Source organism: Osmia bicornis, chromosome 16, assembly GCF_907164935.1.
Source record: "Osmia bicornis bicornis chromosome 16, iOsmBic2.1, whole genome shotgun sequence".
In the NCBI taxonomy this organism is placed as follows: Eukaryota; Metazoa; Arthropoda; class Insecta; order Hymenoptera; family Megachilidae; genus Osmia; species Osmia bicornis.
The window spans coordinates 2545703-2560422 of record NC_060231.1 but is presented as its reverse complement, the minus strand read 5'-3'; the positions used below and the strand labels follow the sequence as shown (position 1 = coordinate 2560422).

The window sequence follows — 14720 nt, the reverse complement described above, 5'->3', positions numbered from 1 at the left end:
TGTCATGCCCCACTTAAGCGTTTCTAAAATTCTTAGGCCCCCTATGTAACGTAACCATAATTTTTAATATTCAAAAATTGAATTGTTCACTGAAAAAACTTAGATGATAGGTATTATGAAGAAATCACTAGGAAATTGTTGAGGAAACAGTAAGTAAATTTTCAAAATATGTAATGGAGAACCGAAATTCAAGTACGAAATAATTTTAATGAAAGATTTTTCTATATTATTTTAATTATGAGTAATTATGGACGTTTACCCAGCTCTTTCGTGACTGAGAGTTAGGAGTCGTCATCCATTTTCGAATTGCCCCCCTATGGAGCGTGGGCCCCATGTTGGAAAACACTTCTTTAGAAGGATAAACTAACCTTAGGCATTCGGTTTATAGGAATTTGGAGTACAATATCGGGACATATTTTTTAAAAAACTAACTTTAGACATTCGATTTGTAGGTATATTCTTCCCTTGGTTATGTTATATTACAAAAAATGTATATATACTATTTGGCTGAAGGAGTTAGTTCATTCATACATAATATACCTAATATACAGAGCTGTCGTAACATCCGTGTGTCATCATTTAGGCGTATGTGAAAAGTAACGTAGAATAGCATGCCGTTAGTTGGATGCGATAATTGTGGTGGCGCTTAAATCAGTTTCTGTTCGATCTAATTTTCGATAATACGTTGACTGTTTTACCGACGCGGAATTCGAAGTTCGGCCTCCACGCTAGCGACCTAGTTTTCGATGAAACGTTGATTGTTTTACCGACGCGGAATTCAAAGTTCGGCCTCCACGCTAGCGACCTAATTTTCGATGAAACGTTGACTGTTTTACCGACGCGGAATTCGAAGTTCGGCCTCCACGCTAGCGACCTAGTTTTCGATGAAACGTTGACTGTTTTACCGACGCGGAATTCGAAGTTGGGCCTTCACGCATTTAATGAAAAATTGCAATAGCAATGATTTCAAGACATTGTCCTAAACTGTTTCAGTTAGAAAACTGTTGACGGTAAATTTAAAAGTTAATTTTTTGGGAAAATAATTCAATTATTAGTTGCTATAGGTGCGCTACCTTCACGTATAAAGTTGAGTTCTTCACCTATGTACATATTTAAACTTCATGGTTAATCGATACGTAGAACGTAGGAGCAAAGTTGATAAACTTACGGAAAAAGTTTTTAATTTCTGTACAAAGTCCTCAAACAAGAAATTGTGTTATTATTACAGTAAGGAACACGGAAAGACTACAAAAATTATTATAGAAACGTTCCCTGTTTAAGATGGGTATACCAAAGTTTTATCGCCATATCAGTGAAAGATATCCGTGTCTCAATGAAACGTTAAAGGATTACCAGGTGATTGAAAAAATAAACAAATATACTTGCGTAAGAATTGTTTCAAATTTCTGTGCAATTCTTTAAACAACTTCTTTGTTATCAAATTTTGTTTGCATGCTTTGTTGTTATATAAATGATATTCTTTGTTGCACTGTAAGAATGTATAGAGTTTAGTGTAACTTAAGTTCCTCTAGCATAAAATTCTTTTCAGCTATTATCGCAAAGAATAATACAAATTATATCATTGTTTTCAGATACCTGAATTTGATAATTTGTATTTAGATGTGAATGGTATCATACACGGTTGTTCTCATCCAAACGATAGCGATGTTTCCTTTCGCATCACAGAACATGAGATATTTGAAAATATATTTCGTTATATCGAATTATTATTTCGCATGATTCAACCTCGGAAGCTGTTTTTTATAGCAATCGATGGTGTAGCCCCAAGAGCAAAAATTAATCAACAGAGAGGCAGACGTTTCAGATCTGCGAAAGATGCAGAAATTCTAGAAGCTAAAGCTAGAGCTCAGGGCATAGAGATAACTAAAGAGGAAAGATTCGATTCGAATGCTATAACTCCGGGGACAGAATTTATGGACAAAGTTAATAAACACTTAAGGTACTTGGTCGCGTATAAAATTTCCACCGACAAACAATGGCAAAATTGCAAAGTTATATTGAGTGGATCCGAGGTAATAAACTTTAATGTGCAGCTAAAATCCTATAGCGAGATAAATGTATAAAGAAATAAAAAATGTTTCAGGTTCCCGGAGAAGGAGAACACAAGATAATGGACTATATTCGTTACATGAAAGCACAACCAGATTATGATATACACACTAAACATTGTTTATACGGTTTAGATGCAGATTTAATAATGTTAGGCTTATGTACTCATGAACTACATTTTACATTATTGAGAGAAGAAATAGTATATGGTAAAAAACAAACAAAACTTTTAACTCCGGAGGAGACAAAATTCTGTCTCTTTCATTTATCGCTTTTGAGAGAGTATATAAATCATGAGTTCTCTTCGTTGAGAGAAAAGTTACCTTTTCCTTATGATTTGGAAAAAATAATTGACGATTGGATTTTAATGGGATTCCTTGTGGGAAATGATTTCATTCCAAATTTACCAAATTTACATATTACGCATGGTGCGCTATCAATATTGTACCAAGTGTACATGGATGTACTGCCAACGCTAGAAGGTCAGTTGATTTATTAAAGATATAATCTACATATTATACTTTGTAAATTAGTTAAGATGTAAAATTTGTTTTAGGGTATATAAACGAGGCGGGAACATTGAAATTAGATAGATTTGAAAAATTTATGGAAAGACTTAGTTGTTTTGACATATTAAAGTTTTCGGAGCATTATGCTGATCTAAAGTATCTTGAGGGTAAAATGGGAAGACCTCTGACTGAGACTGATAAACCTAATCACAAAAAATCGGAGGGTAATGAACAGAATTTGTCCCCAAAAAAGATGCAAGATAAAGAATTTTGTGCTTTACTTAGAGCTGCAGTCGATATGGTACTTATTCATGTGTACTTAATAATTAATATTTACATGTACTTTTCTAATACTTTTTAACGTAGACGTTAGGAAATGAGGATGAACTAGGAGATGACGAGTCCGATAGCGAGACTTATACTATGGAATTTATTCAACATAAGAGGGATTATTACATAAACAAGCTAAAATATGAAGATATAAATGAGTAAGAATATTCTGAAAGTCATATGATCTAACAAGGAGATGCCACGAGGTGTTAACTCAACTTTTGAATGAGCTCTAGTGCATTTTAAAGGGGAGGTCGACAGTACTCATCGTGTTAAGGGTTTTGGGTGTATGAGCTTTTTTGAGAAAATTGTATAAATATTTGTGCATTGTTTCAGCTGTACCATAAATACAATGAATAGCTAAATTTCAGTATGAACCGAAATAGTGTCCGTGCAGCCACTATTTTGTAATCTATGCAAGCTCGGTTCGAGACAGCATTTTGTCAATTTTTTTCTTTTTTTTTTTAGATGATACTGTTCATGAATTGATTTTTTTCATTTTTTGCAGCAAAAAGGTATTATTTTTTTATGTGGTTTTATTATGTTATTTATGTGCAATGGAAGATAACAATAATTTTGTATATTTTTATGTATATATTTAGAAAATGGTAAAATTAGAAATACATAAAAATCTATTCTAATATTGCATAATATTTTATATTAATTTAGAAAAATGATAAAATTAGAAACAGCTCAAAATTTATTTTTATAGGTCTAGAAAAATGGTAAAATCATAAAAAAATAAATTTTTTTTGCTGCAAAAAATGAGAAAAATCAATTCATGAATAGAGTCATCTAAAAAAGAAAGAAAAAAAAATTGCTAAAATGCTATCTTGAACCGAGCTTGCATAGATTACAAAATAGTGGCTGCTCGGGTGTAGCTGAAAAAATGCACCGATATTTATGCAATTTTCTCAAAAAGTAGGGCCCGTACACCCAAAACCCTTAACATGATTTTTACTGTCGACTTCCCCTTTCGAATGCACTAAAGCTCATTCAAATAAAAGTTAGCACCTCGTGGCATCTCCTTGTAAGAGATAAATTTTGATAATCGTTAACTACATTTTTCCAATCATATTTCAGGGATTTCCTGCGTTCTCAAGCTGAAGGATATGTTACAGCGCTGCAGTGGAATCTACATTATTACTACAACGGATGTTGTAGTTGGACGTGGTATTACCCGCATCACTATGCACCTTATATTTCAGATATAAAGGATTTTAAGGACTTGAAATTCGAATTCGAATTTGGGGAGCCATTTTTACCATTTGAACAATTACTAGCAGTATTACCGCCTTATAGTAAAAAGCTGCTGCCACCAGCGTTTCAATCATTATTGACTGATGAACAATCTCCTATAATTGATTATTACCCTGTGGAGTTTGAAACCGACTTGAATGGTAAAAGACAAGAATGGGAAGCTGTTGTACTTATTCCATTTATAGATTCAACAAGGTTACAAGATGCAATGGCGCCTTACTATGTTAATTTAACCCCGGAAGAACAAAGAAGGAATAAGCATGGATCAATGTATTGCTATACCCATTCGACGCAAAGCATGGGACGTTACGAGGCGGTATCTGAACATTTTCATGATTTCGTTAGTACCGCGAACGTGGTGGCTATAAATCGCGAGGATATCATTGTACCGCGAGAAAAATTAGTTAAGGGATTGTGCAATGGTGTACAAGTGGAATTACATTTTCCCGGTTTCCCTACGCTACAGTATATACAGCATACCGCCACTTTGGAAAAGGCTAAAGTGAAGGTGTTTCAACGACAATCGACAAAAGACAGTATGATCTTGCACATAACACCGCCGGCTGAGTTAGACTTAACAAAAATAGCATCTGAATTGTTAGGTAAAACCGTGTTTGTAAACTGGCCTCACATAACAGAAGCTCAAGTAACAGCGGTTGCAAATTGTGATACAAAGTTAAGCTTAATTAATCCAAAAATGAATTACTTTAGTGAGAATGTGAACAGAGAAGAAATAAAAGGTCCACTGGTTACACAGTGGAACTTGATAAGAAAACATATCAATGAAACGTAAGTTTATTAATAATCTAGTCACCTGTTGTGTGTTTCAATAATTGTTACATTTGCAGATATATGGGTCGTCTTGGAATAGAAGTTGGAGATATTAATATATTAGTTTATGTACGTTCATTAATAGGCTACAGATATGTAATTAGGCATGGATGGTTATGCCTTGAAAAACAATGGACAGACACGCAAGCAGCTCATCCTTATCAGACAGTAATCAAGGATATTTCGGTCCATTCGGCTCCTGTGTCACCATGCAAGAACATTGAGAGCGTTTTTGAATCAGGATGTACATTTTTCATGTTAGGACAACCATACTATGGAGCGCGGGGAGAGGTATGATATAAATGTTTCGTAACTCCTGTAACACACGCATTCGTTATTCATGAATAACGAATAATTCCGCATTGTTCTTAATTTAAGACGGTGTAACATTTGTCGCGCGCTTCAATGCGTTTGTTCACGACCGAGCGCGGTTCAGAGCCAACACTCTCGTGGTTGAGTGTTGGCTCTGAACCGCGCTCGGTCGTGAACAAACGCATTTTGTTAAATTAATGTGGAATTAGTCGCACGCTTCCTTCTATACCCACGCTGTGCTAATGCGTTTGTTCACGACCGTGCGCAGTTCAGAGCCAACGCTCAACCTCGGAAGCGTTGGCTCTGAACTGCGCTCGGTCGTGAACAAACGCATTGGCACAGCGTGCGACTAATTCCACACGGTTCTTAATTTAAGACAATGTAATATTTATCACACACTTCTTTCAATACTCACGCCTTGCGAATGCGTTTGTTCACGACCGAGCGCGGTTCAGAGCCAACGCTTCCAAGAATGAGCGCGCTCTCTCATTGGCTAGTGTTTTTCTTTAATAATTCAAAAACGAAGCTTCACTCAACATTTTGGTAAAGGAAAAAGTTGTTCAGAATCACCCCAGGAACCCCCATTTCCCGGTGTTACAGGAGTTATGAGACACTCTGTATTGATAAGTTAACTGATATTTTATTTTCAAATAATGTATTATAGGTATTGGATCCTAGTGTATATAGAAAGACTGGAAGAGTAACGGTGTTTGTGCTTATAAAGCCAGAACCATCGTTGGAGAAGATAAAACAGGTTCAGGCAGACCTTAGAACAAAATACATGCAGGGAAGTATAGCTGCAAAACGATTAGGAATAAGTAGTTTGCTTTTAAGCAAAATCACTGGGACGATTTATGTTAAAAAGACCCCTGACGAATTCCAACAGGACGACACTAAATATAACATAGGATTAAATTTAAAATTCAATAAAAAGAACGAAGAGGTAATTCAACCGTAAAATAATCGATGATAGAAACATTAATTGATAATCTCATGTATTGTTATAGATACCTGGTTACACTAGAAAAGAGAATGGTCAATGGTTTTATAGTTCCAAAGTGATTGATTTAATTCGTATGTACATGGTAAAGTGTCCTGACTTATTCGAACGATTAGCACAGAATATAAATAATGATTTCTTTCTAGAAGAGAAATTATTTAACAAAGAGTAAGTGTTAATTTAATCAATATTATTAGGTGTACAAATTAATTCGGTGCCTTTTCCTTTTTAATTTAATTGAATTTATTGTTATCGATATCATATTCTCGCGCCACTTTTCAAATTCACAAAAACGCGGGAAAAGTATTCAAATTTAAAATAGTAACTAAGAAAGTGTAATATTAATGGTACCAAATTAATTTGTACACCTAATCAATTATAATATATTAATTTTGTTAATTTTTTGAATACAGCACGTGCGAAATGAACGATATAATGGCATGGTTGAAGGAACAGCTTCAAGGAGTAGAAAACCGTGCCTGTGGGGTGGAGGCATTGGATCCATCCATAGTGAAAACTATCGAGGAGACGATAGATCCCTTTCTTAAGGCACAGAAAAACATTAAACATAAACCTGTAGTGATGAACGTGAAACCGCATTTACTTTTTAAACCTGACTTACATTTACGTAAAATTCCACCTGATCCAAAGGCAGAGACATTTTTATTGGATCGAATTTGTTGCATTAAAGAGAATTTCACTGTTCCTCTTGGTTACAAGGGTACCGTGATTGGAATACAAAAGATGGAGAATTTTATTGATACAATGTACGATGTTGTCTTTGATAAAACATTTAAAGGTGAATATAAATTCGTTGCCCCTTTTTTACTTTTTTAAATATAAAATTCAGGTAATCAAATGTCTACTGTTTTTGCAACGTTAAGATGGACTTAGTATAAGTGGATGTACAGAAGGTCGGGGGTATCGCTTAGCGCCAACTGATTTCATAAATATTAGCTACGGTGAAAGAATGAAGCATAGTAAAGCCGGAACACCGGAAGTGAACACAGAATCTATAGATTCATCGAATCACGCACCCAGCCAAGCAGCTCAATCCTGCGCAAACGCGAGCGCTTTTGCATCCTACGAGAAACAAACTAATTTGTCACCGACGTCGCCGAAGATACCGTCAACAATGAAGCCAACGTCCGAGTTTCAAGCGTTATGGAATGAATTACACAAGAAACAGGTAAGCATTGCATACACACAAGTCATCATGTACGTGTATATAGAAAAAAAGCAACTGTATTTAATTTATTACAAGCCAAACATAACTCCTCCACAAGCCCCAATGGATCCGAAGGTAAAACAGGTCAATAAAGGTTTCCCGGACAGGACTGTAAGTATCACTGCCATCGTTTCCTTCATTCGATCACCTGTATAGTTCCCAATGATTCTTTTATTGTTTGGGATAGGCATTTGTTATAATTATCATATTTTAGCCACACGATCCTAGCGAATTCTTGAAGGCAATGTTAAAAATCTCTGATGGGAATACGCAGCAAAGTACACAACAGAATACACAGTGTAGGATACCAAAACCACCCTTGAAAAATACTGCCATCCAAGTAGAGAATAAAACGTTAGATACACCTCCGTTAGTGCAACAATTATTTGATGTAAGTATTTCAATCATTAATATTATGAATCGTTAAGTTGGTGTAATGTAAATTTCATTTTTAGCATGCACGACAAACTGAGAGAATAGAAGATGGAAAATCATCGATTTGGTATTGTCTACAATTAGTGGAATATTATCAGTTTAGGAGAGAAGGGATGCCACGATATACGTATTTGACAGATAAAGATACTAATTTCATTCGTGCACGTATTCGTTTACCAGATGGTAGAGTATTCGTTGGAGATCTTTGTGCGGATCATGGTGAAGCAGCAGGGAATGTTGCAAGGAAAGTTTATGAGGTATTGAATTCTTCTTTTTTTTTTCTTTCATTTTAAACATATTATATTACTCTGTTTAAACATATTTATTTTTTATTAGGAATTAAAAGTGGTTAATGTGCTGGGCAAATCTCCACGTCTACCCATTCCACACCCCTTTGGTCCTGGTAGACAAAATATCAGTTGGTTACCAAATGTATTAATGCCGCCGATGGTACCCACTCCTGATTTCTCTACAGAATTACGACCTCCACCGTACTTTCGTCAATCGACTCCAAAACCACAGCACAATCAGGTTTATCAACAGGCAGTACCAAAGCAAATGAATCAGTATAATAAACATCATCAGCCTCAATCAAAATTAAATCATAATGAAGTGAAGACTGAAATAAAAGATCCCAGATCGTTCGTTCCTCTCCAAGCTCAAAAGAAAAGTAGAAACATCGCCAACAAGCAAACTGATAATAAGGATACGAATAAATGTGCCAAAGACAATCCTCAGTCAGTGATGCAACAACAGAAAAAAGAATTACCGACAAAGGTATGTCACAACGGTGTCTTATTCAACTATTAGGTGTACAAATTAATTCTGTGCCTTTTCTTTTTTTAATTAATGCCAGTAACTACAATTATCGAAATCATATTCTCACGCCATTTTTAAAATTCACAAAAGCGCGGGAAAAGTATTCGAATTTAAAATAGTAACTAAGAAAGTGTAACATTAAAGGTACCGAATTAATTTGTACACCCAATACAATTTGTAGTTGAAGTTTAATAATAAAAATATATTATTTCAGACGACGAAAGTTGAAGTAACGACCACTATTATCCCTAGTGAGAAAAAGGAACAAGCACAAAGTAATTTGCATAAAGTACAAAATACACAAAATGTAATAAAGCCTAAAAAATCGCGAGTCGCCGCCAAAATTTTTACACCGTCGAAAATACAAGAAAATCACAGTAATGATACCACTTAAAACGAAGGAGCATATGTGATGTGTAACGACATATGTAAAAAATGTAAAACCACGTTTATTTTTTTTTTCCTTGTTTTTTATATTTTTTAACGAAAGATCGCGTATGAAAAATCTGTACGCAATGACCTAACCTAACATCACAAAACTTCAATGAAACTTGAAATATCATAGTGTATATAATACTCACTTGTAAGTATTTTTATTTTAGATCCTTTTGTTTATATAACAATATTGGCTCTTTAAAGTGAAAACGACTTTAAAGAATAGGATGAAATAAGAATAAACTGATGTTTATACAGACGTTTCAACGTTGCGTGAAAAAAAAGGCAGTATTGTATAACAGATCACACAAGAATTATTGTTAATGATTTTAGTATGTTGATTACAAGCATCTGTGAAATGTAAACATTTAATTTAGATTTATTGTTTTGATTTATATACAAAGAGATGTACTGCACGGATCATGTAAAAAAAAAAGAAAAACAAAATGAATTTTGTTCACAGTAAGAAAAAATGAACATGTTGTATCTGCAAATGTTCAAAAACGTGTCGATCATTGAAATAGAATAAAAAGACGGTGTATTATGTAATATAAGTCTGTTTATCTTCTTTCACTTTTATCCATGTTTTTATTACATTAAGTTCTTTTTAGTTAAAATTATCTATTACTTAGGACATGAACATTACGCTTGCGGGAGAAGATATCTTACACAGAACGGATTGTGTTTTCATTACACAGAGAAAATTTCATAATAGAGACCTTTATTATTTGCCTTTCGTTACCTTTGCTTATTGCTTGCACGTCGTTATATGTAATTTGTTTGCCGAGGCTAAATTCTGAAGGCTGAAATCTTTCAACAAGTCACTCATTCGTTTGTAAATTCGTTCGCGTAAAACATTTCGTACAAAGGCTTCCTTTTGCGGCTGCGAAACTGAAAATAATGCCGAATGTTTGTCAAAACCAATTCGAAGCCATTGCGCTGTCCATTCCAGGCAGGTTTTATTTAAAGCTAATAGAACTTCTGCATGAGGTTCTAGGTTGTTTCTCGGTACCTCTCCACCTGTCGTTACAACATGTGTTTGCTTAAAAATAATTCAAACACTTTTAAACAAGTCTAAGTACCTTGTACATACCTATACATTGCAAAATTACAGAAACCAGTTGTTGACCAATTGGTTGAATAAACGTTTGCAAATGTGGACTCTGCATGATGGCATGGGTAAGGAAGTTTCCAGCTGCTTTAACTGTCCCTGTTTCTGGAAGCGTTAAACAGTCGATTCCTGCAATAAATTTTCATTTGATTATTAGGACTACATAGAAAAAGAAACACTGATGAGGGAAACTACCAAGTGTTATGCTCACTTATTGTCACTTATTCTCACTTGTAGAGCTCGTCGAGCTGAACACGCCTATGTCCCATTTTGGGGGCAGGCGGGTAATTGTTTAAAAGATATTAACAATTAAAGTTAGTTACCCTTTATATTGAGAAGTATGACAAACTCATACATACAAACAGTCAATGACTCACCTAAAGGTCCACGGTTCAAATCCTTGGTTCCCATCTTTTTTTTCTCTTTTTTTTAAATAATAATTTCTCTTTTTGAATAACTAAAATTCTATTATATTCTTTATTAATTATTAATAAATGATTATAGCACAGCTGTAATAATTATTCAAAAAGAGTAAATTACCATTAAAAAAAAGAGGTTGGAAATCCAGGATTTGAACCGTGGACCTTCAGATTGCGAGAAATGGATCCGCTCCGCGGTTAAACGCATCACTCGCAATCTAAAGGTCCAGGGTTCAAATCCTTGGTTCCCATTTTATTTATTTTTTTTTTTAATGATAATTTCTCTTTTTGAATAACTAAAATTCTATATAATTCTAAACTTAAATTCTAATAAAAATTGCAGCGTATGTAATTAATTATTAATAAATGCAATGATTATAGCACAATAGTTATTCAAAATAAGACAAATCATCAATGAAAAAAAAAAAAAAAAAAAGTTAGGAACCAAGGATTTGAACCGAGGATCTCTAGATTGCGAGTTGTATGTGTGAGTTTGTCATACTTCAGAATGTAAGGAATAACTAACTTTAATGGTTAATATTTTTTAAACAATTAGCCGTCTGCTCCTAAAATGGAGTATAGGCGTGTTCAGCTCGACGAGTTCTGCATGGTGGCAAAGTTTCATTAATAACTGAGCATATCACTTGGGTAGTTCCCTTCTTGAGACTTACCACACTGTAACATATCAGGAATCTGATCAGGAATTTTCAATAACATGCCGGTATTCTTTTTACAAATTTGGGCTAACAATCCAAGGTAAGCTTCCATCAGTTCCGCCCAGTCGGATAAATTGCCGCGAACGGATCTGCAAGCTCTCACGCCGCTCAACGTTATAGAGCTTAATTCCGCGAATACTGGTCCTATCACGTTATCCGGATCTCGACCGAACAACAGCACAAGCTGTCGTAGAAGATCCAACGCGGCAGGATGAGGCCAAGTTTTATAGGAAGTTCTCAAGATGGTTAGAAGCGGCCTAGCATCGACCCCAGGATGTAACAAGGACGTTAAAGACTTTTGTGCACAAATGTACATCTCTTCTAACGTGAAGTTGTCTTGGCCCCATTCGGGATGAGCAACGATTTGACTAAATATTGGCAGTAAACCGTCTAACACAGCCTTTCCAATAGATCCCTCCAACGTGGAGAAGAACATGGTAACCATTTTCAATTGATTCATCACGGCACCTCGTGCCACGAAGCAAGGTTGCTTCAATAATTCTCGTATCTTAATAATACACATGCCTAACGTCGCGTCGAGATGAGCCAATTGCTCGTCGACGGTGGGCAAGGTATTTAATAATTTACCAGCCGCGTACATCATCCGCAGTCCTTCCGCGCATCCCGGTGTCACGTTTGGAAGCGTTTGTTCAATAGTATTCAGAACAGTGCCCGCGAAAGGCGTCAATTGTTGTCCGCACTCTCTTGCTAAATCTTTCAAGGCCATGCTGGCAAACGGCGCAGTGACCGAGCCTCTCGTCAAGCCTAAAGTTACAATTCGCAGTACTCTTTCTAACCAGGGATCTGGATGCTCTCCTATCCATTCAGCGTACGCTCCCATCGTCGAGCATGCACATGCCAATACCTGAAAATGTCGAGGAAGATCTCAGACAACCTATGTTAAAACAATTTTCTACAAAGTGCTTTGTAAGAGATTGAAAACCGAAACGTATAATGTTGATTATGCACCGTTTAAATATAAGAGAATTGGTTGTACCTCTCCTGGATATAGATCATACGGAATATGACTAAGGATCAAATCCATCAGTGCAGGAATGTAATGCGATTCCTCTGTACCAACGCTGTCCGCTAGAGCTTCAAAGGCGTGCAACGTTGATTCCACGTCCGTCCATTTATCCGAATTGTCTAACGTTTGACTCAGCCTCTGGCCAAGAAGCACTAACAGATCTTGCCCTAATACTCTGTAACAATAATCTAAAGTGTCCGCTACGTCTTGCCTGTAGCGCCTGAACAATTCGCGTTCCTCCGCATCCCCCGCTTCGTTGGGGGACGAAGGGAGCGTGGATTTTCTTAACAATGCCTGAGCTAGCCGCGCGTACACGGGCTTCAGGGTTTGTAAAGCGCGATTCTCGACTGGCTGATCGAGGGTCGAAAGATCATCTTGCAGAGCGAACCAGAATCCAAATGGAATACAACTACGTGTTTCGTCTACAGGATATCTTCCTTCTTGTTCTGAACATTCCAACAGTAATTCGATTAAGGTTTTAGCAGTCCACTTTTGTGTCTCATTTTCACCTTCCACTAAAGCGTGGAGAAATATTCTACTATGAGCTTCCCCAATGGCGGTGAGAATCTCACAGAAGTATTTTCCACTGTATTGTCTTGCCATCGTTACCAGACTCTGTGCCCATTCCCACAATGTTTGCGGTCTCTTTTTCAGTTCATAATGGGTCACTATTATGTTCAAGCATTCCTGAACAACTTCCCAACCTTTCACTGTTTCCTCACCGCACAATTCCCTTTAATTTAATATGAAAAATGTATATGTGAAATGTAAGAAATATGCTGATTAGATTAAAATGAATTGTGTACCTGCTCGGTGCATAATAAGCTGCAGCTATCAGTAAATGAGGATATATCAGTCCTGTCGGTTCCAAAGGAAGTTGACCAACCTTTTGCCAACATAATGTACATTCCAAAGCCAACAAATGTAATTCATGATCGCAATCTTGGGAATTAGGGTTGCACATTGAAAAAACTTGTTGCAAAAGCCAGGCTGTTTTGCACCAACCGTTAAATAATAATTCATATAATTTGGGTTTCCTTACTTCGTATCTTCTTTCAATCTGATTCAATCGTCAAAATTATTTACTAATATTGATTACCTAAGTTATATAATTTATGAATACTTTACCTCTGCTGGTAACACAGAAAGCGTGAGTAAAAGTAATTCCAACATGGGAAAAGAATCGTACGATAACATTCCCATTAATTCGTCTACAATATTTTTATCCTTTCCTTCATTTTCAAGCGCTGTAGTGTTTGCTACAAAACAAGCTAACTGAAATCACAGAATTACTTAATTAACTAATACACGTTATAGAACATAACAGAATAAAAATACTTTACCGCTTGGCAAAGTTTTGATAGGACAATTTTCGGAGTGTTTGGTTGTTTCATAAAATTAAGTAAACGTTCCTGGAGGGCGGGATATTCATTCTTAGGTACTTCGTTCCATTGTTTAGAAATTTTAGCATGTAACGTGGTAGCTCCATAGAATTGCGCTTCCATTGACTATAACCAAGATTAATGTTGTTACTTCCAAGAAAGTCTTGTTGATATATAATTGAAATAAAGCAGTCTGTGTACCTTAGAAGAGTCAAGAAGCTCCCAAACAAAAGTCCAGGCTTCCGGTGAGGTTTGAACCCGAAGAAGCCATGAATGTACCTCATTATTTCCTTCTGCATAAAACTGTTTCACAGCTTGATCAATTACAGTTGCATAATCCATTGCAAATTATTGGTTCTTATTATAAACAACTTTATGATCAGTATTATTAAATTTACACCTATAAAGATTTCATTGCCAACAAAAAATCAGTTCCATCGTTTGTCCTCCAACTTTATCTTTACTTCGTTTCACTGATCGTATGGCAAATATCTGTCCTAACATTTTCTTTGTAAATCATTTGAAGTTCGGAATTTCCAAAATTTTGTACGCGGAAACACTTAATCCCTGTTTACACGGCCCTTTTCGGCCGCCTTGGAAATCTTCTGAGTTGCGCAAACGACATCTTTTCTGAGACCTATACTTGCGTCGCTTATTATAATTTTATCTTCATCGTATCTCTAAGAATAAATGGATAATTTTAGCTTAGTTGACAATTATCAACAATAAAAACGACTGCAATTGATATTTTGTATATTTCAAAAATGTATATTTTCCTTCTACTATCAGTCAGGGCCGGCCCTGGGCCTAGGTAAATAGGCGACCGCCAAGGGCCC

At 35.8% G+C, this 14720-nt stretch overlaps 2 protein-coding genes across 3 annotated transcripts; one reads left to right on the top strand and one right to left on the bottom strand.

Annotated features, from left to right (window-relative positions):
• Positions 1–1111: 1111 nt before the first annotated feature.
• Positions 1112–9802, top strand: LOC114879716 (5'-3' exoribonuclease 1). Its single transcript, XM_029194925.2, has 16 exons — positions 1112–1356; positions 1593–2033; positions 2105–2552; positions 2627–2880; positions 2946–3067; positions 3993–4958; positions 5018–5291; positions 5977–6255; positions 6320–6480; positions 6726–7111; positions 7197–7501; positions 7577–7651; positions 7755–7931; positions 7996–8232; positions 8312–8752; positions 9009–9802. Exons 1-16 carry the CDS (start codon positions 1282–1284, stop codon positions 9186–9188), a joined length of 4821 nt encoding a protein of 1606 aa, XP_029050758.1. The 5' UTR covers positions 1112–1281; the 3' UTR covers positions 9189–9802.
• On the bottom strand, positions 9771–14704 carry LOC114879717 (importin-13). 2 transcript variants are annotated; one of them, XM_029194927.2, is made up of 8 exons: positions 14086–14704; positions 13846–14010; positions 13631–13777; positions 13309–13562; positions 12473–13235; positions 11431–12340; positions 10323–10469; positions 9771–10249 (listed from the first exon to the last, which is right to left on the bottom strand). In XM_029194927.2, the coding sequence occupies exons 1-8, from the start codon at positions 14224–14226 to the stop codon at positions 9978–9980; spliced, it is 2799 nt and encodes a 932-aa protein (XP_029050760.1). In that variant the 5' UTR covers positions 14227–14704; the 3' UTR covers positions 9771–9977. The 2 variants fall into 2 exon arrangements, with proteins under 2 accessions (XP_029050760.1, XP_029050761.1); XM_029194928.2 differs by lacking the exon at positions 14086–14704 and having other exon boundaries at positions 13631–13761; positions 13846–13935.
• Positions 14705–14720: the final 16 nt, after the last annotated feature.

Bases quoted from the DNA above. Each gene is read 5' to 3' on its own strand.
- LOC114879716 (XM_029194925.2), top strand. From the start codon at position 1,282: ATGGGTATACCAAAGTTTTATCGCCATATCAGTGAAAGATATCCGTGT. The intron at 7,112-7,196 runs GTGAATATAAAT...TGCAACGTTAAG, and splicing joins CTTTGATAAAACATTTAAAG to ATGGACTTAGTATAAGTGGA. The intron at 7,502-7,576 runs GTAAGCATTGCA...ATTTATTACAAG, and splicing joins ATGAATTACACAAGAAACAG to CCAAACATAACTCCTCCACA.
- LOC114879717 (XM_029194927.2), bottom strand. From the start codon at position 14,226: ATGGATTATGCAACTGTAATTGATCAAGCTGTGAAACAGTTTTATGCA. The intron at 13,563-13,630 runs GTAAAGTATTCA...CGATTGAATCAG, and splicing joins TTTCTGTGTTACCAGCAGAG to ATTGAAAGAAGATACGAAGT. The intron at 10,250-10,322 runs GTATGTACAAGG...TTGTAACGACAG, and splicing joins TGTAATTTTGCAATGTATAG to GTGGAGAGGTACCGAGAAAC.